Source organism: Numenius arquata, chromosome 21 (genome assembly GCF_964106895.1).
Source record: "Numenius arquata chromosome 21, bNumArq3.hap1.1, whole genome shotgun sequence".
NCBI classification, from domain to species: domain Eukaryota; kingdom Metazoa; phylum Chordata; class Aves; order Charadriiformes; family Scolopacidae; genus Numenius; species Numenius arquata.
The window spans coordinates 78,228-101,549 of NC_133596.1; the positions used below are offsets into that span (position 1 = coordinate 78,228).

Genomic DNA, 23,322 nt, shown 5'->3' on the forward strand with positions numbered 1-23,322 from the left:
CCGTGAGAGATCTTAGTTCACCTGAGAAAGTGCTTTTCCTGCCTCTCAGTTTGACACCAAAGTCAGTGTTGGGGGAGCCAGGAAATCCCAGGGCTGATGCTTGTGGAGGGGGGTTGTTCAGTGACCTCTTGGCTGTTCCTCCCTTCCCATGGTGTGAGGATCTGGTCAAAGGGAACACTGTCCTGTAGGAGCACCTCGAGAAAGCGAGTGAGGTGAATTCAGCCCTTAAAGGAGATATTGGAAAACTGAGGGCAGATTGGATGAGGGCACGGGAGGAGCTGGAAGCAAAGGAGAGCGAATGGTGCCAGGAACATGAGGTGAAGACAGGCTGCAGGAATGTCAGAGGAGATGCCGGTGTGGCATGAGAATGCATTTTATTTCTGGCCTAGAGACCTCGCTATGAGAAGGTTGTGGCTCTGTTGAGGATGTGTTGGTGTTGAGGAGCAGAAGAGAGGGTTGTTGCAGACAGAGCGATAGCCTTCACTCATATATTTATTGATATAAAATGATTTAACAAAGCTGATAGTAGATGCGACAGTTTTAACACAACTCAATGGCAAGGTAGACTTGGTTATTTACTGCACAGAGGCCAGGGTTAGACAGCTGCTGGGGACTCTCACGTTGAGTCAAGGTTTCAGAAAGGACCCCCTTGGCTTTCTGACCTTCCTTCTCAGAGAGCAGTCTGGGTGCGGCTGGATCTAATCCTAGTCCCAGGCTTGGTCAGCAGTTTATGACTAAAGGATTTCACGTGCACAATTGATCCTTTCTGTCACAGAATTTCAAAGCTTATGTGGTTTAGAGCATGCTAGTGAGGGTCTGTTGTGGCCAGGGATCTCTTAACGTGGTGGAGTAATCCTGAGCAGCATCCCTGCTCAAGGGGAGATGCTGGCATGCAGCCCCTGCCCTTCAGGAGAGCTCCAAAGGCTCTTGGGCTGTTCACTATTGATGGGGGTGAGATGATGACTTAAAATCCTGTTCGCGTGTTGCCCATAGGAGCAGTATGATGGGGAGGTGGGCGCATTGTCCAAGTCAGCCCTTGGCTGCTGTGGTGTTTTCTGTCTCCCTGAGGCCACCTTTGAGCCCTGGATGCTGCCATCAGGACTAGATGTCCCCATGATGACCCCCACAGGTGGTTATGGTTTGGGCAGGGTGATGGGAGATAAAGATGAAGTTGGTGCCTGGGAGGGGGGAGCTCACAGTCCCAGGGCTGGGAGGTGGAGGGCTGTCAGCAAATGGTGGTGATGGAAGAGGCTCCCCTGCTGTGGCCATGCTGCTCGGTCCTAAAGGCCAGTGCTGCTGCTGGGCACTGTAGGGCAGTGGCACAGGAGCGCTTGTCTCTTTGGTAGTTCTTCAGTCTCCGTCTGGAGCAGTGAGTGCAGAGAGGTCTGTGTGTTTTCACATTCCCAGCAGCCAAGGGAACAAGAGGGGCCTCCCTCGCCGACAGCAAATGTGATAGTGGCCTTGGAGAGGCTTGTCTTTGTCATCCTCCCCCAAGACTGTGAGACACCTCTGGAGGCGAGATGCTGAATGGGGGTCACTTGCTTTGCTGATGTCCTCTCATGCAGGAGAAGGGTGGATGTTCTCTCCTGTGCAGTCGGGTGGCAGGTCTGCCGAGCCTGCTCCTGTGGTGCTTCTTCAGTCCTCAATTCTCTCTTGGAATAGTTCTTGAAGGAGACCTGGCCATGGTGGTTGGACCCTCTCCCAGCTGAAAGACTTGTGCAGGGACGGCGAAGGCTGATCTGGCATTTCTTGTTGTCTTTGCATCTGTAGTTGTCTTCATGACAACTACGTAAGGGGTGAACGTAACAGTCTGCTTGGCCTGTGGCATCAGATGGACACCTTCCACCGTCATTTCCTGGAAATGAAGACTGCCAGGGACCAGTGAGTAGAAGTTGAGGGCAGATCTCTTGCAGAAAAAATGTCACTTCCCTTCACACCTCTCTGGGGTTCCTTTCTCTACACAAACACAAATAGCGCAGCCGTGATGGTACCTGCCTCTGGTGTCAGGATGCAATTTCAAACTCTGGGTTACTGTCAGCCATTTATCTTATTGGATTATAAGCCTTCCTGAATGCCTCGAGTGTGCCTGACCTACTATTTAATTCTCCTGTTCTTTGTGCTTTTTTTGTTACAACGTTTTGGGCTTATTCTTACACCACCTTCCTGAAATGTTTGTTCTGTAGATATTGTCGAGAGGCTCTGAGCAGTCACTTGCCGGGGTGTTCCTTGCAAGCCTGAGTGCAGGAGGCCTTTGGGGCAAAAAGGGCCATTTTGCAGCACGAAGCATCTTAACCTGAATCATTGTGTGACCCTGTGATTGTTGGATGGGAAATTCATACCCGTCTCCCCAAAGAGCTTGCAGGCTCTTTGATCCACTCCCTGCTGAAGGCAAAAGTGATTGTGGGAATATCTGGACTTTCAAAGTCTATCTGACCCCCAGAAGAACTTTGGCCAGGCTCGTATCCAGCATAGGAAGGAGGAGAGAGAGAAAACTAAGAGGCAGGAAGCTGTTAATTTGAGAGCACCTGAATGTTTTGGAAAGGTTCTGTGATTTCTGGAAGCTTGTTTTACTTTATCAATGCCGAATGTTTCGCCTACATCAAGGACAAAGGGTGATGCAGCTCTAGTCAGAAAATGCCAGTGTTTTGCTCAAAATTTGAGCAAATCGTCCCAACTGCCATTTCTGGGACATAGGATGTGCTCTTGGGTTTGGAAATGAGAATGTTTTTACATTCAAAACTTGTTTGTCTCTCCCCTTCTCATAGACTGAAGGACTTGGAGGCACTTGAAGAAAAATATTCCTTATTACAGTGAGAGTTGGTGGTTGTGAGCGAGACAGTGGAGGAATCGCACCTTCAGAGGGATCTGCTGAAGCAAGAGAAAGATGAGCTTACCATGGCCCTGGAGAAGGTATGGTCACCTTGTGATAGCAAGGCCACCACAGATGCTGTTTCTGGCAGCAGAAGACAGGGACAACCATAGACTCATAGAATCATGGATGTTGGGAGGAACCTTTCAAATTGTCGACTCTAACCACTAACCTCACACTGCCAGAACCTCCACTAGACCACGGACAACCCCTGCCCAGCGCTCTGCCAGACTCTTGAATCCTTAACTTTGCGTCTGTGTCCTTGTAGAAGGTACAGAATCTCTGTGTGGTTGAGGATGGGAGTTCCTCAGGGTCTGGTCCTGTCCTTTGCTGGGCCTGCAGCTGTAATAGACAGGATAACAAACAACAGGTCAGCCATCCTCACTCACCACGGACAACTGCTGCCCAGGTCTGTATCAGACCCTTGAAGCCTTAACCTCGTGTCCATGTCCTTGTAGAAGGTACAGAATCTCTGGATGGTTGAGAATGGGAGTTCCTCGTGGTCTTGTCCTTCCCCTGTCTGGGACTGTTGCTGTAAAAGGCAGAATAATATCAACAAAGAAAGAGAGCAGCCACCCTGATTAACCATGGACAACCCATGTCCCGGTCTCTGTCAAACTCCTGAATCCTTAACTTTGTGTCCTTGTAGAAGGTAGAGAATCTCTGGCACTGTGGCTGAGGTCAGAATTGCCCCATGATCTTACCCTTTCCTTGTCTGTCCCTGCAGCTGTAAAAAGGCAGGAAAATGTCAACAAATTAAGGCAGCAGAGACCATCAGTCACCATGTGTGAGAAACGCTCCTTGTCCAATAACAACGCTTCAGGCAGTGATCAATATGAAGCAGATTTTATTTAAACATTCTTGCAAGAGTGGGTGACCCAGTGAAAGTGGGCACACGGGGTTTTGGCACATTTTGTTTTTATTCCCTATTCCCGGCCGAAATTTCCCTCCCCTGTTTCCCCACTGGCTGGGTACTCCAGAGGTTACAGTCTATCAGAGACACCTAAGACTACTTCCCTTTGTCCCGCCCCTGTTTACCTCTCCCCGTCACTCTGCCTATATCAGTTATTTCACTTATTTATTTATTCCCTTCTTTGTTAATATTGCTCAAGTTTGCCGGTCTCAGTCAAACATTAATCCTCCTGTTCTGGCATAGACTGATTTCTCCTTTGTCTAAGATCCATAAGCATTCTTGCATGTCCCTGGGAAGCCTTTGTGTTGTTAATAATTCCCTAACTATACCTCAATGCAAGCTGACCAAGAAGTTCTTCTGCAAAAACTGGTTAGACTGTTCCTTTGCAAAAACAATATCTGAATTTTTCGTACACATGCACACCCCTGCCAAGGTCTCTGCCACACTCTTGAATCCTTAACTTTGCATCTGTGTCCTTGTAGAAGGTACAGAATCTCTGTGTGGTCGAGGATGGGAGTTCCTCAGGGTCTTGTCCTTCCCCTGTCTGGGACTGCTGCTGTAAAAGGCAGAATAATACCAACAAAAAAAGGAAGCAGAGACCATCAGTCCTATGGACAACCCCTGCCCAGGTCTGTGCCAGATTCTTGAAGCCTTAACTTCGTGTCCATGTCCTTGTAGAAGTTACAGACTCTCTGACACTGTGGCTGAGGATGAGTTCCCCATGGTCTTCTCCTTTCCCTGTCTGTCCTGCTGCCATAAAAAGCAGGATAATATCAACAAACTGAGGCAGCAGAGACCATCAGCCAGCATGGACACCCTTGCCAAGGTCTCTGCCACACTCTTGAATCCTTTACTTAGTGTCTGTGTCCTTGTAGAAGGTATGGAATCTCTGTGTGGTTGAGGATGGGAGTGCACATCTGTCCCTGCAGCTCTGAAAGGCAGGAGAATGTTGACAAAAGAAGGGAGCAGAGACCATCAGTCACCATGCACACCCCTGCCCAGGTCTGTGCCACACTCTTGAATCCTTAACTTTGTGTCCGTGCCCTTGTAGAAGGGAGAGTTTCTCTGGCCGTGTGGCTGAGGACAAATTGCCTTGTTGGTCTTCTCCTGTCCTTCTCTCAGCCTGCGTCTGTAAAAAGCAGGATAACATCAACAAAAAGAGTGAGCAGAGTCCATCAGTCACCATGGACACTCCTGCCCATTGATAAAGATTTTAAAGAGAACTGGCCCCAGTACCGAGCCCTGGGGACACCACTTGTGGTCAGCTGTCAACAGGATTGAACTCCTTTCACCACCAAGTTCTGGGCCCGGCCTCCAGCCAGTTTTTTACCCAGTGGAGAGTACTCCCATCCAAGCCATGGGCAGCCAGCTCCTCCAGGAGAATGCTGTGGGAGACTCTATCAAAGGCCTTACTAACTTACTAATGTCCAGGTAAACAACATCTACAGCCTTTCCCTCACCCACCAAGCGGGTCACTTTGTCATAGAAGGAGATCAGGCTTGTCAAGCAGGACCTGCCCCTCATGAACCTGTGCTGGCTGGGCGTCCTTCATGTGCTGCATAATGGCACTCAGGATGATCTGTTCCGTGACCTTTCCAGGCACTGAGGTCAGACTGACGGGCCTGTAGTTCCCTGGATCATCCAGTTGGCCCTTTTTGTGGGTGGGCATCACATTTGCTAGATACCAGTCAGCTGGGACCTCCCCAGTTTGCCAGGACTGCTGGTAAATGATGGAAAGTGGCTCAGTGAGCACTTCCAAGATCTTACTGGTAAAAAACTTAGTGGGCCCATGTTTGGCTGGGCATCGAACCCTCCAGGGCTTTCCTCAATTCCTGAATGATCTGCTTTCAACAATATGCTTTTAAACAAGAGATTAAAATAAATGCAATCTAAGTCTAAAAATTGGCTCTGCCTTGTGTCCATCATTATCTGATACTCCATCATTATTGGAGCACTGTGTCCAGTTCTGGGCTCCCCAGTTCACGACAGGGAACTGCTGGAGAGGGTACAGCAGAGGGCTACAAGGATGACTGGGTACTAGAATATCTTTTATGAGGAGAGGCTGAGGGACTTGGGTCTTTTTAGTCTAGAGAAGAGAAGACTGAGGGGGGATCTGATCAATGCCTATAAATACTTAAAGGGTGGGTGTCAGGAGGATGGGGCCAGTCTTTTTTCAGTGGTGCCCAGTGACAGAACAAGAGGGAGCAGGCAGAAACTTGAATATAAGAAGTTCCACCTAAACATGAGGAGGAACTTCTTTATTTTGAGGGTGGCAGAGCCCTGGAACAGGCTGCCCAGAGAGGTGGTGGAGTCTCTGTCTCTGGAGACATTCAAAACCTGCCTGGACGTGTTCCTGTATGACCCGCTCTGGGTGACTCTGCTCTGGCAGGGAGTTGGGGCTGGATGGTCTCCAGAGGTCCCTGCCAACCCCATATAATTCTGTCATTCTGCGAAAACTTCCCCCCGTCTCGGTGACTGTTTCCCAAGAGCCCGGAGGAAGGCCGGGCCCAGCACCGGCCGGGCCCAGCACCCGCCGTGCTGTCGCGGCCCCCCCGCCCCGCAGCGAGGGGAAAAGAAGCGGCCGGGCCCGCCCCCGCCCCGCCGCGGGAGTGCTGCGGCAGGCGGGGCAAGCGGCGGATGCCACCCCCCCTCCCCTCACCCCGCCGGAGCCCCGCACGCGCTCGCGGCGGGCTGCCGTAGCGTCCTGTGACGCCATTAGACAGGAGGTGTCCGCCCGCGGCCCCGGATGGCGGGTCGCACGGACAGCGACGCGCGCCCCGTATCACGTGTGCATCACGTGACCCCGTCCCGGGGCGATGAAGTCACTGGCTGCGGGTCACGTGATCCTTGCCTACGCGCAGTGGGGCCGGGCGCAGATGGCGGACGCTGAGGCCGAGGGGGCTCCGCGGCCCGAGATGCAGCGGCTGGTGGCGGCGCTCCGAGCCCGCCTCTGGCAGCTGCAGACGGAGCTGCGGGAGCAGGAAGTGTCGGAGGCTTCGTCCCGGGCGTACTGTCGGGGCTTCTGCCAGGTACGCTGATGGGGGCCGGGCTGGCTGGGCCGCGGCGCGGGCTGTAGGCCAGGCGGCGGGCCTGGGGCGGGCCCGGCGGGCTTTCTCCGCCGCGGAGCCCGCCCAGCACTGCCGGCGGCAAAGGGCTCCCCTTCCAGGGTCTCCGCCGGTTCCTCCGGAACTGCCGTTGATGTGGGCCGGGGCTGGCGGCGGCGTGCGCCGCTACTCAGCGGGGAGGTGCGCGCCTTGCTCCCGGGGTTGCCTCGTGGGCGCTGCGCTGCCAGCCTGAGGCTGCGCCCGTGGCAGCGTGGGGGCCATTCGCCCTTCGACTCTGACAGGGCCTGGACAGGTGGTAGCCTTTGGGAGGTTCTTTAGGGGTTCTTTGGGCAGGCGGGCCACACTGCGCTCTCTCAGTGCGATCTTGGCTCGGTTCCTAGAGTTCCGCTTTCCTCTTCTTTACATGCCCCGTGATCGAAATTATGTGTTCCACCTTGATTGCGATATGCCATGGAATAAGCAATGCTTGATGGTTTGTGAAGGCCTGCAGTTTGTTAAAGTCACTCAATGAGCTGCAGGGGTCTGCTGATCCTGTCTGAATACTTGCTTAATGCAACTCGGGCTAAGGATCAGCAGTTTCTGAATCAAGCCACAAAATTCGAGGAAGAGCTGATCTTGATTAAAGTTGAGGTGATGGAGATAACTTCTTATTAAGTAAACTCTTTAAATGGTTAAATAGTTTTTGTTTCCCCCACAGCATCATTTACTGTGAACTCTAGGGTTGAATAATTGTTGTTAGGTTGCTGGGTTGAAGAGCCATCCCTGTTGGATCTGAAGAAACTGTGGTATAAAAAAAAAAATCTGTTTTACAAGCTAGTTTAACCACCCCTCAGCTGATACAGCCACTGTATTTGACTGGCAAATGGCAAAATCGGATGCCAAATCAGACAAAAATTCCTGCTGGTGTGTTATAGATTATATTACCCTTCCATTTCATATCCACAGGTTGTGTACTTTACCGTGCCATTCTGGGAGGATGTTTAACTCATCGCTTCCCAAACCAACAAAGGGAGTTTGTTTGTTAGGTTTCAAAAGTCTTGCTTCTCAAACTGCAGGATGCTGCTGCATACTGTTACCTATGTCTCAAGCATACTCTTAAGATTTGTGACCTTGCATTTACATGGAGACTGGTATAATGCGTGTGACTTTCTCCATGTTTCAGGTTTTGCTGAAATTGTTTCCAGTGGAATTCGTTGCATCAAAACATTGAAACAAATATTCAGCTAACACTTAGTGTAGAGATTGTTATGGTGATCAATATCTATAGTGGTCAAGTCACCTAGACTAGTTTTGTGCAGGTAAAGCTTTAGAGGTACTTGATCAATGGGGTTTGATGAAATCAGTTCTGTTACCTAAAAAACAAACAACAAAAAAAAACCCCTCACACCCTGTCCCACAAAAAATGCAGACCTCTTTAGGTCATTGTGCTGTTATTGAGTGGTAGTCTCATTTTAGAACACTGTGAGAGATAGTACAGATAAAAATTAAAAAGATCTGTTTTGGGTTGCCGTTTGTTTGGGACATTTCTGATAGTCATGACTGTACACCAAGAGATACAGTGCAAAACATGAAATCACTGGTTTGTCGTGCAGGAGCTTCAGTGGAGTATAAATTTGTGATGTCATTGTGCAGTCAAACCACTGTGGTTAGGATGTAATTTTACATTGTGATTTCTCTTTCTGACTGGGGATGTTTGTGAATGTTGCGTAGAGTTTGAGAGATAAAACTTAAAAATAACAAGGTCTTCCCCCAAGTAAAATTTAAGGAGCTGAATTTTGTATTAAAAACTTGGAGGGTACCACTGGTATCTTCCTGTAAGGTTATTAAGCTACAGTAGAACATGCCTAGAGAGAAGCTGATTTGAACTGGGCTTAAATACAATCTTTTGGAAGTAGCTGTGTCCTATGAGGGTAGCTGAAATGTTTTAGGGCAGCAATGGATTTGCCATCCTTTGTACATTTGTGGCATGGTCCTGAAAGGTGCTCTTGTTTTGCTGTGGAAGTTACTGAGGCTGTTGGGACATGACAAACTGTGGACCGAATCAGTAGCTTCCCTATGCTTTGAGCTGTCTGGATGCTCTGTTTTTCTAGATGTAAACTTGTGCTGCCATGTGCAGCTTTCCAGTAGCTCTTCCTGGGAGTGATGCTGGATGGCACAGTTTCCCTGAAGATCCCTGGTTTTGAGGAGGGGAGTAAGATTGGTGTCCAGGATAACACAACAAGGAAACTTGTGAAGCCTAAATAGTGGGTTCACTCTGCAACTTCATATTGTACAAGCGTGAATGCTTTTCATATTCATCTTGGGGGAAAAACATGTCTGTTTAGTGGGCTGTTTGCATACATACTGAGCTCCCAGAATGAACAGTGTGTGTGTTTGAGGTTGTACTATATACTAAATATGAAGAGCAATTAGCAGTGAAGCAGAGGTTTTAGGACATCAAAGCGTTCTGTCTGCCAATACCCAACACCTGTTGGCTTTCTGAAATTATTAAAGGTGACACAGTTAAGGACTGTCAATTGTAATCAGGTATATTTTAGAAGAAATGGAAGGTTTTTTTGTTAATCAGAGACTTAAAGCTGTAATAACAGGTCAGGCAAGTTTAACACATTTAAGTTGGTTCTGAGCAAAAAATTGATGCTTCCAAAGAAATGTAGCTAAGCAGGTATTCCAGCATTGCACAACGTGAGAATCTCTGCAGTGTTGAGGACCTAGGCTGGTCTGTAGAATACACGGTAGGCAGACATGTGTGGCTGGCCTCTGCTCTTCTCACCCCACTCATTAATTAGATGTATTATTTTAGTTAAAGAAAGGAGGACAGTTAAAGTAGGTGGATGCGTGTTAACCAGACTTGAAATGTTAGAATACTTCTAATTACCTGAAGAGAGTAGTCATTGCTTATAAAATAGTTACTTGTTAAGCATGTAGATTATATATATCTGACAAGGTTAAAATTGCCTAATTTTATCTTTTATATAGACTCCAGGAAAAGTCTTTAGTGGACTACTAAAACTTACTGCTTGTGAAATGGCAGAAGGGCGTTTAAGAGCCTCTGTAATACAGTTACTGTGTTTTGCTTATTTGTCAGTATGCTAATACTGATAGCATAATAATATTCAAAACTACATATCTTTGAAATTCAAGCTATTAATAAGTCTCTTGCCTTGAATCTGTCCTATACACTGAAACCATCATTGCTCATCTATTTAGGGAGAAGTTTCGGATAAATGGCTACTCGATGAATTGCTAATATTAGCTGTAAGACTTGGATCTCAATGCTAGGATTGCACTCAAGGGTGCAGTGTTTTCTAGTAAGTCTGTTTAATCTTAGGAAATATTCTAACATGTTTTATGGTTTATGCAGACCAGATAGTTTATGAACTGTCTGTTTAAATAATTGAGTAATAAATTTGGCTTTTTTTAATAGAGTGGTTTTAATGGATGTATTTTTAGAAAAGTGCAGATTTGTATGTTTGACTTTCTATTTCTTAGTATAATGATAGCATTACTGCAGGGCTTACTGAACAGATGACTTTATGATAGTCATCAATGGAATATCTCTAGGGATTATAGCTTGACAGCCTTTGAATGCAATTTAATGCTTCTAATGTCACACATAATTTGAGTTATATTATTAAATCCTTCATTAGTCTGTTAGAGAATCACTTAGACTGGTTAGTTACTAGTCATTCATTGCTTCTGCTAATGATTTTTGTGCTGTGTTTAAGGATGATTTCTGTAAATCCTTAAATCTGTCTAAGCTTCCCTTCTCCCACCCTCCTTATGTTTTTATTAATATTGTGTGGCTTTTTGGAGAGCTTGTAACTTTCATTAACCTATGAGTTGTATAACTGATACTGAGTTCTAGGGGAATAATCTACAAAACAGTCTTGATTTGTACTGATTCTTAGATGGTTTGTTTTTTTTTTTCTGTTTGTTTCTTAAATTTCACAAATGGTTGTGCCAGTCTAGTGGATGTTTGCTGCTTTTCTTTTTTTTTTTTTTTTTTTTTTTACCCTAGGACTAGTATTATATAGTTAGATCACTGACATAATACCAGATAGTCCACAAAATAGTGTGTAGCTGGCCATTTATTTCTTGCTGTATTGGAAGTTAGGCTTTGTCTCAGAAGGTTCTGGCTATTATAATGACTGCACTTGGTTTTAGTAAGCTCGTTGTAGGGTCTGTTCAGTTGTGTCCTCCTTCCAGTCATAACCTGATATGATCATGTGTTTGTTTAAGGTGTTAAAATAAATTGGTTGTGTCGGAGTCCCAACTTGAAGTAATTTGAAGCTTGGTATGACCTGATCATCCTTTTAGGACAGTTTGGCTTGTGTTGAATTCCAGGCTGGGGCAATCTAAACTTTTTTTTTGTTCCATGCAGTCTTGGCCCTAAGGGTTCCAGAAAGCACAGTCTTTATCATTGTTTTTTGGTTTATTTGCAGCTGGCCTTAATCAATGTTGTTATGTCTAGGGAGGGTGCAACATGAGAGAGGGATTGTAACTGGTGAGAGTACCAGCATGACTGGTCTGGAGTTGTAGGAGGGTTTAGAGAAGGAACGTTACTTTTGAAGCAGCTGTCAGTAGAGCTAAGATGCCCTTAGCTCAGTGCCTTGCTTGCTCTCAATATTACTTTGTAGCCTGTAAGAAAATAACATGGTAGTGTACCAGAGCTTTAAAAGGCTTGAGAGATGCCACTGTTGTCCCTGTGCTGATTTTTGAAACTTATTTTGATTTATCTTAAAACTGGCTAGACTTTACGTTGCTTCTTCAGTACTGTGCCCGAGTAATGTAGAATTGCTATGGTCAAGTAGTAAAATCTAGGGTAATTTTGCATTTGAAAAATGACTACATAATGGTCTGATCTGGGTGTTGTATCCCCTTATAATGGATTCATGTTTGCTGTATGAGTAATGCATGTATCTTTAAAATACTGCAGCTGGAATAATGTTCCTAACTTTGAACTTCTTTCCTATTTTTCTGCATTCTTACTAGTCATAAAGATTCCAGTGTTACATATCTGGTTCTGTCTCCATGGCAGAACTTCTCCCTGAATTTTTATCTTAACACTTCACATTTCTGCCAGTTGCATTTAGCTTGCTCCCTAGAATTGAAATTCTTTATCAAAATAATGAAATAAATGAAAATAATTTTTAGTAAAAGGGAGAACTTCTGTTGAGGAGAAAACCTACCATTTTTAAATCTCCTTCAGAGTAAAAACTTCTCACTTCCAGAATTATTCTGCTGTCTATGCTTGATATTGCATATTGATATTTATTTTTTGGATAAAAGTGTGCTATGAGAACTTCTAATGATAACTCATTTTCTTTCAGACACTACTTCAGTATGCTGGCAGTCGGGGTGCATCGGAACATATTTTACCTTTTTTGGAAGTATATCGAATCTCCATCCAATGCTTTGCTAATGCACGACCTTACTTGACTACAGAATGTGAAGATGTTCTTTTGGTACTTGGCAGGCTAGTGCTGTAAGTTTTAAGTTGGTACATTAATATTAAAATAAAAAAAAAAAAACCTAAATGAAAGGGCAAGTTGTTGAAATAGTGTAATATTTAATTTAACAGCTGTATTTATGATCTATTATATAGTAGATGTCTTTAATACTTTTTTTAATCATATCACAAAAATGTACTTGAGCTTTTTGTTAATTAATATGAAAAAGCGGTAAGTCTTTGTTCTTCTTTATTTGGATAAATGTGCAGGTATTAGGAAGGTTCTGTTCTTTAACATTCTGAAAATTATTATTATTTTCTGTAGAAAAAGCTTTGTGTGGTCCTCATTAAACAGAAAATTTAATATTAGACTTTCATGCATGGATTAACAGCTCTGCAGTTGCTGCTTTCGTGTGTCCTCTCACTTCTAATGCAAAGTAGTTCTGAACATGCCCCTTTCTGAAAAGGAGAAGCTGTTTCGTGTTTATGGCAATATAAGCTGTGTGTGAGTGCTGTCGCTGTAGGATAGCAAAAGGTAAGAGTAGTTCAACCTGAGCTCTTTCACAAGTGTCTGTAGATATGACTTAAAGCATCGTAATTCTTCAAACAAGAGAGAACTCTTTTACAGTCCATCAGCTAAGATGGAATAACTTGTAGTTTCTCAAAGTCTGTTTGAATGCAAAGCAGCTATTTGGAATTGAAGAGTGTAGCCTGGGGGCTTTCACTTACGTTGGAGTATAATCAGTTACTACAGTTAGCCTAAAAGGGATAACTTGATGCACTGGTCCTTCCTTGCTGATAAGGCTTCATTCGAGGGCAGAGGACAAAGATCTAGAGCCTTGAATATAAAGATTTTCATAGAATAAAAGTAATTCTGTGGCAGTTTTTCAGTGGGCTGTTTTTGGTTTGGTTTTTTTTTTTTTTGTTATCAGTAGTTTACAGTCAGCTCTTCTTTGTGAGAAGGATTTTGCAATTAACTCCTTGGTCAAATACTTGGTTTGCAAAGTGCTGACTTGCAATATAAATCAACAGCTCAGAAACGGATATCTCCGTATGATACCTTGAATTATTTTTTTTGGAGTTATGAGAAAAATGTGACCTTGGAGTGGTTTTGAGGTTTTTTTTAAACCTGTTAGGAAGGGAAAACGCATGAAATCAGGAAAAGTCTGTCTTAAGTTCTTAACATGGAAACTGAAGACTTAAACTGCTAAAGTACTGGTACATAATGCATATATTATTGGCAAAATATGCTAAGTGCTTTTGCAGACTGTCCCTTTATGGGTAGGATATTCTCATCTTCATCATATTGTCATTAATTAGCTTGTGTATTCTGTTGTTTCCCGCTCATGTCACTTAGTTTGCCTTTCACTGTCTTTGTGTGCAGGTCATCCATACCTGGAGTACTTATATATTTTGCCAGTCATATACTTTGGGGCAGGAAAGTTCTGTGTCAGATACGCTTATCAAAATTGCTTTTCTCTTGTTGAGAAAAATCAGAATATTCTGCTTTTGCTCATATGGTTTCTTCCATTTTTCAGTGTGAGGAGTGAGTTTGTTGTGCCTTGTATATTCAGAAAACTGTGGTGGAGGACAGTAGAGAGGCTGACTTGCTGGAATCTCCACTGTTCTTCTGTTGATTACATATGAGAGGAATCTGAAGAATGAAAAGATAACAAGTGAGGTCACAGGGTGAGGGAAATTGCATACCTAGCTGAACTCTCCCACATTTTTCTTTTACATAAGTTTCCAAGGGAGGGACAGAGAAATTAGAGCAGGGAATTAAAGATAAATTAAGTTCCATGAAGGAGGGAGAATATTACCTGGTTAAGGACATGAAAGCATACTGTTCCCATGTAACTGATTTTTGGGGAGACAACTGGGTTACCCTCAGCTGTTGTACATGCTGTCTATTTTCAGACTTGAACTCTGATGAGAAATTAAATGAGCAAGCTTCCTTTTCTAAAGCACAAGTGCTCTACTTACTATTGAAATCCTCCTTTCCTTCCAACATCCCTCCAGGAGAAGGGGGAAGGAACTTCCTCCTCCTGACATACTTAGTGGGGTGAGCCAGTAACAGCAAAACTCAGAATACTGTGGCTTCCCCTGCCACGTGACTAGGGCAATTGTGTGTTCACAGTGTATCTGACATGATGTAGGTACTGTGCTGCCCATAAGAGACATCATGCTGATGCAGTATGAGATGTTGTTGGTACACTGTCTAACACTGTCTAACCGTAGGAAATAAGAGGAAAGCTTGAAGTGGTTGGTCTTGTAGTTTACAGAATTGGCAAATGATTGAGGAGGAACAGGAATGTTCTTGGCCATGGCTGTAAAAGTAGAATTCAGACTGCTTGTTTCTGCAGCCACAAAGCACAACACATTCCCATTAGCCCCCAGTATTACTATACCAAAGGTATTGCCTCTATAGAAGAATTAATAAAGAATTAGCTGTATCAAAGGTGTGATTCACTAAGATCTGGTTAGCTGGTTATCCTCATGAATCTTAAGAAGCCCTTGAAGCTGATTGTTCACTCGAGCTTCTCGAAGTGCTGCTTTTTTTTTTTCTGAGGATACTGACTACCATCAGTATGAAAATTTTACTTCCATCTGAAAATGGTTTATATGGTCCTAAAATTAATAGATTAAAGTTAACAAAGTAGAAAGAACGTTCCTAGTTCCTGTTGTGTTTGTCAGTAGCTGATATTTGACTGCTTTCTACATTTTCCTGTTTGCTCTGATGGCACTGGTTTGAAAGGGAGTTTACCATCTTTTTCTACATCTTTGAGAAGATGTTTATATGCTTTTCAACCATAAAAAGAGAAAGGAGAACTGAATGTCGTATCGTCTAAGTAACAAAACTGGATTCAACTCATAAGACCAGTCTACCTCAAACTGCTTGAGGTGTATCTCACCTACTGGTGCTATCTACTGAGTCTAACACGCCTTGCTTCCGGGAAGACTGTGCTTGCTTTCCATAACACCATGTGAGGAGGCACATACGATGGTTTGCATTTCTCAACACAATAAACTGTTGCAGTTTGATTCACTAACTTGCATTTACCACTCCACTGTCTGTCATTAAGAGCTAATGCAACTCCTAACAAATGCAGGATAAATCCTGGCAACAGATAAATTATTCCTGCTGATTATCCGATATACAATTTGTCACCTTTTTAACTCTAAAAAGCCTAGGATAAAAGTTTTCTAATACAATCTAAATAAACACGATTCTGGAAGCTTTTACAATTTATTTTTTAAAAGTTCTGTCTTTAAATACTAGTGAATGAGTTATAAAGTGATTATAGAATAGTAGTATGCAAATAATGGGTTTCTTTTCCCCTAGAGTTACTCCTTCCAAAATAAAGAAACTCAAATCTAGGAGACCATCTCCTAAAAGATATTTTGAAGTTGAGTGTTTGAGATGAATGATTATTTTTTTTTAATAATGGGGATGTTCAAGCACCCATTGCAGTTTATTTGTTTGTATTTCCAAAGTTTGGAATTGAGTTTTGTGTAGGTAGGTATTGTGGTACTGGTAGAGGGGGTAGAAAGGCTTGACTTCATTAAGTGATCCTGGTATTTTGATTTGTGGTCTTAGCCTAAATTCCATTTGATTGCATTACAATAAAGAAGGAAATGGCCTTTTAGGGATAGAGGTGTGTTTTGAAGTATTGTAGGAGGACCAAAAGGAAGAATTGAGCTAAATGGCCATTCCTCCCACGTGCCAGTGTGAAAAGGTGACTAGCCTTTATGCAGCTGTGTGTTTGAATCAATTCTTAGAACACAAACTTAGGCAATTGACTAATTATTTTACTGCCAACAAAATTGTAGCTGGAATGTCCTGAATATTACTTTTGCAGTTGTGCTGTAAGTTGTTCTATGTGGTGGCAATACACACGAAGCTCCAGATTTCTCATGGAGTGATTTCCATGGAGTGCTTGGTGTTGGGATCCTTAGGAAGACTTAAGGACTCACAACAAAAGAATTTTTGGTTCTTGGTTCAGTCCAGTGCTGTGTTACTACAACAGATGATAAAATATTAAAAGGAATTAGAAGAGTGGAAATAGATAGGACTGGTTGACTGTGCTTAAGTCTGAAAATGAGGTGTGCATCAAAAGCCTCTTCAAAAGCATGTTAACCGTGAAGTTTGCAAATGTTTTATTTGGTGGAATGAGTCTCTGTAGGACATGAAAGAAAATTGGACACATACTTAGTGATTTTTTGGGGGTTTATTTTTGAGTTTGGTTTTCTTTTGTTTTGGGGGGTGGGGGTGGGTATTGCTTATGTTAAAATTCAGCTGTTGTGAGACTTTGTAAATCTGTTTTTGATAGTGTAGTAGCAACCACCTGGGTCTAGGCATCTGAACTGGTGAATTAACTTGTATTGCCAGGCTTGAGTACAAGGGGAAAAAAAGTTAGTCCTGATTGTTCTATAATATTGAGACTTTTTCATGGGCATAGTAGTGATTGAGATTCTAGTGCCTGATGATGTAAATAATTACTGAATGACAGTGATGAAGGCTGTCATATTTTCTGCCTGTTTAACAGAACGCTTAGAGCGTTTGCAGGTCTAACCCTCTGTTAGGAACAGGATTGGGCAGTGAAGTCAGATTTCTGAAATGTGAAAAGGATGACCAGGTGTTAATTCAATATTTGTCTGCTTGATCTTGTTTATGATATATGACTGCTGAATCTGGCTAAAAACTGATTAGGCATAGCATTTTGCAGGTAATTGTTCAGTGTATTTATCAAAAGTCAGGAGGACGGGGGAAAGGAAAGAAATTCTTTTTGGGTGCTAAGCATTTTTGAAACTCATGTTTGCTTTATGATCATCTCTTCCTTTTTCCCTTCCCCAAGCTCAGCTCTTCTGTCTATGATAAGACTGAATGTGTTGTCCTGTTGCTCTTCTATTTAATATTTGGGAGTGGAGGTTTTGAATTAAAAATAGCATGAGTTGCAACTGTGTAGCAATGTAGGTGTCACTTATAGCAATTATTTAGCACATTTATTGTATGTGGGGTCTTAGACCAGTTTTCTTTCCTTATATTGTCATGATTTTTGAGAACATTTTTGGTGTTTGTAAATCTTGTGAATCTCTAGACAGTGTCATCAGTTAACCCATTTATAAAAACTAAACAATTGTTCTGTGCAGCAGTTTAGGTAATCCATATGTCCTGTATAAGGTTAGATAGCCCCTATTTGAGAACAATATAGGCAGTAGTCCTGCCATTGCTTTGTCTCCTAGAAAACAGTGATTCTTGTTCTCCAAGACTTTTCCCTGAAGTGAGATGAATGTGCTAAAGACATAGAGTTGTTCCCTTTTTGTTTCTGAAAATGGGTAGCATTGACCTGATGGTCTAAAAGAGGAAATGTCAACTAGGTCTTGCTTGCTTCCCCCTTGTTTTTGGAATCCTAACTTAAATTGGAATATATTTCCATACATAGGTCTCAAAATTGCTGGATATTTCAGAGATGTTAAAACTATATGAACCCTTCCTGCTTTCCTGAATTTTCATTTGGAAAATCGGATACATGGCAGAAGTTCACATGCCACTGTGATGGGACTGACTCAAATACTGATATTAATCATTGACAGTGTTGAAAATGGATGTAACAAAAAATCAAGACTGGGTGGCTAGGGTCCTATTTTTAAGCAGGAGCTTGGCTTGGTGAAAAAATAAGGAGATGTTCTTCACCTGTTTTGTGTAGAGAACTGAGCTATGCAAGTACAGCAGCTCTGTGAATTAACAATCTGGGAATTGTACAATATGATTTGTTTAACTCTGACTTTAATTTGAATATATTTAATATGCATATCAATGTGGGTGGATTTTTTTTTTTTGGTAATTCTTGAGCTTGTTGCAGTTCGCACCATAGGTATTTGAATGTTTCCCCTGTCCAATGCTATCAAAGACTCATAGGGTGTTTTTAAGAATCTATTCTGCGGGTTCATTTCTGTGCTGATGCACCTCTTAACAAAGCTTGTCAGTCTCTTGCTTTTAGGATACTGTTAGGGATCTGTTCTCTAGGTCCATTTCTGTGCTGATGCATGTGTCGTCTTCTGTCAAGCTGTTCTTTAGTTCTGTTTTCTTATATATGTCAGCACTGAAACTTTAAGTTGGGTAGAGCTGGCTTTCATTTTCCCTCTAGGCAAGGAGACCATCTTGGGGTCAAATGAGTTTTATTCAAAATGGATGTTAGGAGTCCTTTGTGAGAGGAAGGACCAGAAATCCTGTAATGCAGTGTTCCTGAGCCATGTTGAATAGACTACCTTGGATTACAACAGTAACTGCAATCTTATCCTAGCAAGGTTGTGCATAGTAAAAAGGAGCACTCTTTCCGTAGGATGACTCATGCCTCATTCTGGGGCTGTTTCTGGCCTTTAACTGACTTGTGCAGTCAAACATGTTTCAATGTTACTGTCATTTCTTATCTGAATGCTAAGTAATGTGTGCCACAGATGTCATTTAATGTAATTGCAGAATGTGTCCAGGTAGCTTGCTTACTTGCCTTTTACTTTTCCAGGAGTTGTTTTGAGCTACTGCTTTCAATTCCTGAAAGTGAATTGCCGCATGAGGTGTGGTTAGAATTCCATCAGTCCATACAGGTAAGTGTTCTGAATTCCTTTTTTACAATTTACATATTTTTTGGAGGGGAAAAAAAAAAGGCTGCTGTTGGGCTCCTGGTTTTGTGGGTTTTCTTTCCCTACTCTTCCCCTGAATTCCACCTGTCCTGTGTTGCTGTTATCCAGGCAGCAAGAATTTCTGAGTGGCCGAAGACTAACTGAAACATCAGTATTGGCAGCCTTAGGCCCAACAGCTGATTTGTAACTACACAAACAATGGCAACTGCAGCAAGAGACCTGTAGCAAATCTTGATCTGTCTAATGGTTTGTATGAGTGAAAGACTGAGTTAAATGGAGTGATGTATTACTTTGAAGATGACTAAAAAAAGCTTTTGGGGAGATGTGAGTGGCAAGTTAGTGTCTACACCTGATTTCAGAGGGATGAAATAGTGAGACAGGTCTTTAGTCCAGGTAGTTCCTAGAAGTGTTTCTTCTGAGGTGGTGCTGAAACAAGGTCATAATACTGCTATTCCTACACTCAAATGAAGATGGCTACTGTAGACTATGTAGGAGGAAGAGATGTTTTCCAGGTTTTAGTCTGAAGGTAGTACCCAGCTGTCTGCAAGGACTTGTGTTCCTTGTGGAGCTGTAAGACGGGAGTGGTAGTCTTGCTGTGTTCATACTAATAGACCCTTCCAGGACCAGGGACTGATTGTTGCTGCTATTGCCTGTTCTGGCAATCAGCTGTGACTAATGGTTGGAAGCTAATATTAGGTACAAGTTACTGAAGTGAAGACTTCAGCAGGAAGTAGTTGGAAGGAAGTTAACTTACACCTTGTAGCTGTCCTTGTGCAGACTTTACCCCAAGACTTTATACCCCTATGACTGGGGATTTCCTCAGTCCCTGGGGCTTGGCGGCTGCTGCTGCTGCAGTAGCTCTGAAGATGCAGGTATAAAGGTTCTGACGGAGCTTCTACTTTTGTTTCACCTGTAGTCGGGGGAATTGCACATGTGAAAACTCTTCAGCAGACTGAAGATGAATAAACCTGGCACTTTAAACTGAGAGAAACAATCTAGTAGAGCTTTGTAGTCCTGCTAGTAGCAGAAGGGACTGAGGTGGTCTGTGACTGGTGTTTTCAGATGTGGACAGACCTTCTTTTCCTGAAATAACCATGAACTACTTATTGTTATGGCAACCCTAAAAACAGTTGGGTGTGGTGTGTACTATGTAGTAGAAAGAAATGCAGTAGGTACAGTTTAAACCCTATGGTCTTAGTGGTGTCAAAGATTTTTCCTTTATTTTGAGTGCTGGTGCACAAGTCCTGTAACTCCCTTAGTGACTGCAGCAGATGATAGCAGACATTGCAGCACTCCACAACCAAGTCTGAAGGTATATCAGTTTATTTAGACAATACCCAGCTATGCCACCTATTACACATAGTCTGTAGCTATTAGCCATGATGTTGCAGAGGCTACCTGTTCATTTGTGAGGATGCCACAGATAAGGTTGGTCAGCCATAGGTTCATCTTTTGCGTTAGGGCTGATGGAAGAAGTTGGAACTTACTGTTTCCAAGGTAGCTCTTAAATTCGCTAATCCAGTTGTCGTTGGATAAAGAGGAGTGAATCAAGAATCATAGAATGGCAGGTTGGAAGGGACTTCAAGGTTCATCTGGTCCAACCTTTCTTGGCAAAAGCTCCCAGTGAAGACCCAGCACTGTCCAGCCAAATCGTAAAACTGTGCAGTGTTGGGGAATGCACCACTTCCCTGGGGAGATTATTCCAACGGCTGGTTGTTCTCATTGTGAAAAATTTTCCTCTTGTGTCCAATCGGAATCTCCCCAGGAGTAACTTGTACCCATTACTTCTCATCTTCTCCAGGTGGCTTCTTGTAGAAAGGGAGTCTCCATCTTCTTTGTAGCCAGAATACTGGAACATGATGATAAGGTTTTCTCTAAGCCTTATGAGCTTACCATGCACTCAAAGGCATATAGTAAGTTTGTAACCAAGATGGCCTAGGCCTGAATCAAGATGTTATTTCATATTCAGAGAATGGGAGGGCATATGCAGGCTTTTCCCCATTATAGCAGAGGTATAAAGCAACTCTAAAAATTACTAGCTTTTAACTGGAGAGGTCTGCAAGGAGAATTCTTGTTACCAAGGAGAATAATTTCTATGATGTAACAAGCATGTGTATTTCTAGGTTTCTGAAGCAAGTGATTGAGCTTTGATACTTCTGTCAATAGAGAGTTTTTAGTTGGATGAGATTATTTTATTCAGGCTGAGTATGTTGGAAGGAAACTATTAAATTCCAGGGTGAGAAGGGTGACACAAACACAGATCTCTCAAGTCAACTTTTAGAACAGAGGGAAAATTCAAGATGTGCTGCTGCTACACTTGGCTTTTTTACTGACTTTCTGAAACTGTGGCTTCCGAGTTTAGCACTCGTGTAATAGCACCCCAGAGTAAAAGATTTGGGCAAAGCTTATTAAACACGGGAGTACTCTGCAACCTTGCTGAAGAGGTTTGTGGACTTTTACAAACAGGTGCTTCTAATGAGGTTTTTAAGTAGCACTCTTGGAGAAATATGAGAATGGGAACATTTGTAACCTGCCCTGGAATATAGTAGGAACTCACTCCTCATGAGAGAAGAGGAGAGTAACAGAGAAGGAGTATGCAGTCATACAGAAGGCAATACAGACCTTCAGGCAGGAATCACTCGTAGTCTCTCGCTTGAGGACTTGTAGCTTTAAAGCCTGTGACCATGTTAATGTGCCAATCTCCAGACAAATGTGCTACAATCTCCGGTAGCAAAGCACTGCAAAATTATCTGTCCCAGAATGACAGATGTGAATGTGCTTATTCCTTTCCTAACAAAAGGGGTGAGTGTGGCTAATGAGGAATATAACTCCAAATGTAACTGGTAGTTGCAGCAAATGTGGGACAGGTATTTCTTTCAGATCTGCCTGCAGTAATTGTTGCTCTGTAACAATCTGCACAGATAGTGAGAGTCGTTGAAACTTGAAATAATTTTTCATCCTAGGAGGGGAAAAAGGTTGCATTTCAAAGCAGCCCTTTGTCCGTCCAGTGTAGGGACGGTTCTAAAGCTGAAAATGGAGTGTTAGATGTCAGTGAAACTTATACACAAAACACTGTCAAAAGCTTTATTTGGTGTCTACACCTGTTGTAAACCTGTCTAAATTCTTTCATCCTCAATAACAGTAGTTATGCCCTGCAGTTTTCCTTATATCTAAGCAAAAGCAGAGGCAACCTGTGTGAAATGAAAACAAGATGTGAGATTGTATGGCAGGAGTCTCGGCACATATTTTGTACAGTGGCAGCAGGCAAAAGGAAGTGGACATGTGTGAGGAAATGCTGTAAAGTACAAGTGAAAGGGTCGGGGCAGAATTACAACAGGGCCCTTGATACAGGTAAACTCAATCTGGCGGAGGAACCCAGCAGACAGGTACTGTGGGGATGGATGTATGTCATCTGGCCAGTTGAGGAAGATGAAACAGCGCGTTTAGTGGGAGTAGAGATGTATTGTCATGGGAATTTAATACAGATTGTGGAACAAGGATTCCTTTCAAGCCTTACATAAATTGCCAGGACTGAAAAATCCTGGTATATTCAGTAAACTTCAAAGGATTGTATTTTCTCTTTAACTTTGTCCATAGGCTATTACTATATTATCCTTTCCTGACTTCATCTAGAATGAAATTCTTTGTGTCCCTTTCTTCAGGACCTGTTTATGTGTTGTCTTAACTTAGTGAGATCTATATACTTAAATTTTGTGTTAGATTTCTTAAAATACTTTTGAAGTATTTGTAGTAGATTTTTGTAAATATTTCCATTAATATTAGCCGTATCGTCTTCAGTATGTCCAATAATTAAAGGTTTGGCTAAGCATCTAGAATAGAAGCAGAGTTTATTGTCAGTACTTAGTTACTTATGCTATGTATGCTGGTGAATTTCATATCTGGTGTTTCAGTATTGGTGGTCTGGAGTCCCCCACATCAGGAGGACATGGACCTGTTGGAGCAGGGCCAGAGGAGGCCACGGAGATGCTGGGAGGGCTGGAGCCCCTCTGCTGTGAGGACAGGCTGAGAGAGTTGGGGGGGTTCAGCCTGGAGAAAAGAAGGCTTTGGGGAGACCTTAGAGCCCCTTCCAGTCCCTAAAGGGGCTCCAGGAAAGCCGGGGTGGGACTCTTGATCAGGGAGGGGAGCCACAGGATGAGGGGGAAGGGTTTGACGCTGAAGGAGGGGAGATTGCGATGAGATCTCAGGAAGAACTTCTTTGCTGTGAGGGTGGTGAGAGCCTGGCCCAGGTTGCCCAGAGAAGCTGTGGCTGCCCCATCCCTGGAGGGGTTCAAGGCCAGGTTGGATGGGGCTTGGAGCGTGGTGGGAAGTGTCTGGTGGGAGGTGTCCCTGCCCAGGGCAGAGGGGGTGGGACTTGGATGATCTT

General features: G+C 43.3%; 1 protein-coding gene across 1 annotated transcript in view; it reads left to right on the top strand.

The window, feature by feature from the left end:
• Nucleotides 1-6,598: 6,598 nt before the first annotated feature.
• Nucleotides 6,599-23,322, top strand: part of RLF (RLF zinc finger) — a 52,474-nt gene continuing 35,750 nt past the window's right edge. The window contains exons 1-3 of the mRNA XM_074161943.1: nucleotides 6,599-6,811; nucleotides 12,178-12,332; nucleotides 18,821-18,902. Coding sequence (XP_074018044.1) covers nucleotides 6,599-6,811; nucleotides 12,178-12,332; nucleotides 18,821-18,902 — 450 coding nt within the window. The remainder of the gene's footprint in view (nucleotides 6,812-12,177; nucleotides 12,333-18,820; nucleotides 18,903-23,322) is intronic.